This window comes from Eptatretus burgeri, chromosome 16 (assembly GCF_056783735.1).
Source record: "Eptatretus burgeri isolate ZD-2024b chromosome 16, Ebu_testis_v1, whole genome shotgun sequence".
NCBI lineage: Eukaryota > Metazoa > Chordata > Myxini > Myxiniformes > Myxinidae > Eptatretus > Eptatretus burgeri.
The window spans coordinates 32,520,988-32,525,987 of NC_140976.1; the positions used below are offsets into that span (position 1 = coordinate 32,520,988).

Consider the following 5,000-nt stretch of genomic DNA (forward strand, 5'->3'; position numbering starts at 1 on the left):
TCTCGACGACCGCCAGTCCGATCTGATTGAAACTTGCCAGGAATATTGCCGGGGCCCCGCAAATGTGCCTTTTTGAGGTTTGATGTCAATCGGACAAGCAGTTCCCAAGTTACGGCCATTTTACTGCTTTTTCAGTGTTGAAAAGGTGTATATATGGCAGCTGAAGGTGTCGTTCCACCTTCTCACCTTATCATGCCAATTTTTCCCAAATTATTAATAACCGGACGATCACGTCCGATCGGATTGAAACTTGCCAGGAATATTGCCGGGAACCCGCGGATGTGCCTTTTCGAGGTTTGATATCAATCGGACGAGCGGTTCCCAAGTTATGGCCATTTATCTGTCGACCAATGACAAGACACGGTGCTATGACATCGCGAATGACGTCACAATTGTTTGTTTATTTATTATTATTATTTTTTTTTGCATGATTGACGGTCCGATCTGATTGAAACTTGCCAGGAATATTGCTGGGGACCCGCTGATGTGCCTTTTCGAGGTTTGATATCAATCGGACGAGCGGTTCCCAAGTTACGGCCATTTATCTGTTGACCAATGACAAGACAGTGCTATGACATCACGAATGACGTCACAATTAATGTTTATTTATTTATTTATTTATTTATTTATTTGCACGATTGACGGTCCGATCTGATTGAAACTTGCCAGGAATATTGCTGGGGACCCGCGGATGTGCCTTTTCGAGGTTTGATATTAATCGGACGAGCAGTTCCCAAGTTACGGCCATTTATCTGTCGACCAATATCTGCGAGAGAGGGGGACGGGAGAGGGGGGATGAGAGTGGGGGTGAGAGAGGAGGGGGGAGAGAGGAAGGGTGAGACTAGGGGGTATAGAGGGGGGCAAGAGAGGGGGAGAGAGAGGAGGAGGGACAGAGGAGGGGGAGAGAGGAGGGGGTGAGAGGGGTGAGAGAGGGGTGGCAAGAGAGGGGAGGGAGAGAGAAGGGCGAGAGAGAGGGGGGAGAGAGAAGGGAGAGAGGAGGGGGATAGAGAAGGGCGAGAGAGGGGTGAGAGGGGGAGCAAGAGAGGAGCGAGAGGAGGGGGAGAGGGGGTGAGAGGAGGGCAAGAGAAGGCAGAGAGGAGGGGGAGAGAGAAGGGCGAGAGAGGGAGTGAGAGGGGGGTGAGAGGGGGGAAAGAAAAGGGAGAGAGGAGGGGGAGAGAGGAGGGGGAGAGTGGAGAGGGAGAGAGAGGAGGGGGAGAGAGGAGGGGGGGAGAAAGGGGGCGTCACAATTCTCTTCTTCGTTTGATATGACGTCACAATTGATGCTGGGGACCTGATACTGCAGGCACGAAGCTGCATATACTGGCACGCACCTACGGGCACGCCTCTAAGGGCCCGCACTAGTGCTGAGAAATGCAATTCTCTTTTATTGTTTAGAAATGAAATTTCTTTACTGCATTTGCATAGAAATGCAGTTTATTGCAATTCTCTAGAAACATTGAATTTATTCTCACACAATTTATGTTTCCAAAAATGATGTGTTTGAAGTCGCAGAATGCAATACCAGGAAAATTTATACTTTAATTAAGAGCAATTGTTTTGGATATATATATATATATATATATATATATATATATATATATATATATATATATATATATATATATATATATATATATATATCTATATATATATATATATATATATATATATCTATATATATATCTATATATATATCTATATATATATCTATATATATATATATATATATATATATATATATATATATATATATATATATATATATATATATATATATATATTTTTTTTTTTTTTATGGTTTTTCCACATCAGTTAAATGTCAATAAAGCAATTTGTACTCCACGCACAGGAAGTGAAATGCGGGGTTAAGCAATTGGTTCACTTCTGTCTTTGTCTGTCTGTCTGTCTGTCTGCAAACATCAGTTTATGATTGAGAAACAACTTAATTTCAATTACATGTTATATTTTGAACATGAATCGGAAAATTAATCTGAAAACTAACCTGCAGTTTAGCAGTCAGTACTTTGGCTCCGAATTTGCCCCAATCACGTATGCGCAGAGAGGAGTGATAATTTTATTTCCTCTCTGCCTGTTTGACAGTCAAACAAAATTAAAAATCATTCCAAACAGAAGACTTACTGTTTTAAGGATGTCATAAAGGACATAAAGAACAGGCACGCTAAACTAATGTAACATGTTAAATAAGGTGGTGTAACAGAGGCTGCATCAATGGCGGTAAACTTCAGAATTTTTGGTCTACAAACTTCTTCAAATTATATACTTGAACATTGTGGAACACAAATCACCTTTTTGACACTTCCACAACCCTTGCGTTTAGTACTTGGACAAAATATTACACCATTTTACGTCATCACAACCAATCAAATTTGCTGCTAGTAGGATGTGATGATGTCCTTGCTTCTCAAGACAGCATGGGGTAAGGTATTCTATTAATTCTCTCGTTTACAATGAAGAGGGTGAGGGTGTGATGCAAAGCAAAATTATACTGTAATAGATGTTCCTTTTTTTAACCATCATTTAAAATTTAATGAAATGCTTTTCAAGCTTTGATTGCACACGTGCAATGATGCAATTTTTTGCAATTTATTTTTGCAATTTATTTTTTTTGCAATTTATTTTGTATTACGTTGAGCCATCCTCGCCCTCCCTCCTCCCCCACAGACCACCCTCCACACACATTCATTCATAATTTTTAAAATATCGATCTGTCTTCTGAAAGTCTGGGTGTTTATTGCTGTCAAGCATATTAGAATAAGAAAATTTAATTTTCAGCACCGCATAGGTTGGAATGCTTTAAGAACGACAAAATTGAATTCTTATTGGTTTTCCGTAAACCTCATCTGGAAAACATTCTCTTCACTTACCTGAGAATCACAGCGTAGCCATGACTTCCAATAGAAATGTCAGGCAGATAATCTTCATTGAGATCCAGTTTTCCATACACCGTCCTTCCAAAATGACGGAGCGAACCATCAATCTCCATTGCAAGAATTCTCTGAAACATGAAGAGCAGTGTATACACTTTCATAGCACAAGGTAAATGTAGGTCCGAGCATCATTCCAATGCCTGTGGCTTGAGCACAAAATGTTAAATTTGCAAAGTGAAAGCAATAAAGTTCCATTTTATAATGACTGGCACATTTTCACTATTAATCCAGAATTCCAAGAAGTCGGAATTTTGCTGTCAAATAAAACTGCAGTAGGCACAATACACAGCCCAACCTGTTTGGGTGTGGTGTGGAGTCCTCCTGGTCGTCCATGGAAAATGTAAACTGCACCAGTGTGGTCTTTCTCATAGGGGGCTCCCACAGCGACCTCACATAGCCCATCTCCATTGAGGTCAGCCAGTTCTGTTATGGCACTACCAAAACGTGACCAAGCTTCCCCAGGATGCCCGGCCAGTATCTGATGCAACTGCCAAGAACCCTACATAAACACAAGCATATCCTGAGGACTTGACAAATAAAACGAGACAAAAGGTCAAGTGTCAGCCCAAGTGCAATGAAAACCCTTGAATCAGTATTCCCCAGAAGAGGCATCTCTTATGATATTGTCATAGATGTTACCACGGTGATTTTTAACCATTAAGTCACAATCAGTTAAGGCAGTTGATCCCAACAATTCACCCACTCAAGTAAATAGGATTTTGACTTTGCAGTTATGGGGCTTGCTAACGCACTAATTTTTTGCTTTTTCGCTTAAGAGAGAGAACCAAGATGAAAGGGCTTGCCACCCGACATGTCCAGCAAAGCCAAAGATAACTTCATCCTGAACCAATCAATCCAATCTTCATAGGGGGGTCTGATTGTCGCAAGGTGGTGTTTTTGGGGTATATCAATCAATCCCAAACGACAGATTCACTGATCAATCAAGGGCACCAAAAATGTAAAAGGCACCTAATTAATTTTTTTGCATTTTCCTGTTATCAGTGTATTAAAAATGCATTCGATAATTTTCAATAAAAGCTCAAACTCCATACTTTATTACTCGGAGAACCAAACGTATTCTGTTGAAAGCTGTAAACATAGACCCGACCCTCATCTCCACGAATGTGGAACAGCGGTGCAGACACGAGCAACAGGTCACTGTTGCCATCTCCTTCGACATCCACAACACACAACTCTGCTCCAAAGTATGAACCAAACTGTGGGTGACAGAATAGAGGACCAGCCTGTGAATTTTCTGAATTATCAGATCGTAATGGTACAATATTTATTCCGGATTTATCATGACACCCGTTCAAAACATACAGCCTCGTACTGAGCTTTCGTTTGTGTTTACTGGAAAAAGAAAAGTCAAATTTTACAGCAAATTGCTTGTAAACTGGACAAATCTATAAAACAAAGACAAATTAACAAAATATGTAAAAATAAATAATTTCTCAGCAATAAATGACATGTAGGAAAAAAAAACTGAGGCATCATACATGCAAATAATCAGTATTTTCAAAAAAAATTAGCCAGAAAATAAACAAGAGAGAAGACAAGACAAGATGAGTGGAAGAGATATCAAAAAAAAAAATCGACAGCAGTGAGGACACTGCTTGTATGGTGGAGAGAAAACAAAATTACAAGTCCAGGTGACCTTGGCTTTAAGTCTAAAGGTACACACACTCGCTTCTGAGCTGATTAGCCTGGGTACGAACCTCAACCTCGCTATGCACTGTCATCCTGGTGTTTCACAGGCTGGATGATTAATCAACGTGTGTGCTGCCCCTCGAATGGACGTCAAGCGCTCATCCCATGTGCCGGCACGAGTTGATGGAAGTGAAAGACCCCAAGGTGTCCTTTGGGAAGAGTAGACGAGCTATCGCCGGCACCATGGCCCTAACTACTGCTTGTAGTACTGCAGCATAGCAAACCAATTGTTCGACTTTTCATAAAAGCACCAAAATTGGTACATATGTTGACAAATGTATTCTCAACAATTCTGGATATGGAGCCACTCGAAATTTTGCCTTGGTCAGCTTTGGCGGCCAT

The 5,000-nt window shown here is 40.8% G+C and overlaps 1 protein-coding gene across 1 annotated transcript in view; it reads right to left on the reverse strand.

Annotated features, from left to right (window-relative positions):
* LOC147010830 (integrin alpha-X-like) overlaps window positions 1-5,000 on the reverse strand; it is a 217,548-nt gene that overhangs the window by 51,806 nt on the left and 160,742 nt on the right. The window contains exons 14-16 of the mRNA XM_085859953.1: window positions 4,001-4,165; window positions 3,244-3,447; window positions 2,886-3,016 (exon numbers count right to left, since the gene is read on the reverse strand). Of these exons, the coding sequence (XP_085716079.1) occupies window positions 2,886-3,016; window positions 3,244-3,447; window positions 4,001-4,165 (500 nt within the window). The remainder of the gene's footprint in view (window positions 1-2,885; window positions 3,017-3,243; window positions 3,448-4,000; window positions 4,166-5,000) is intronic.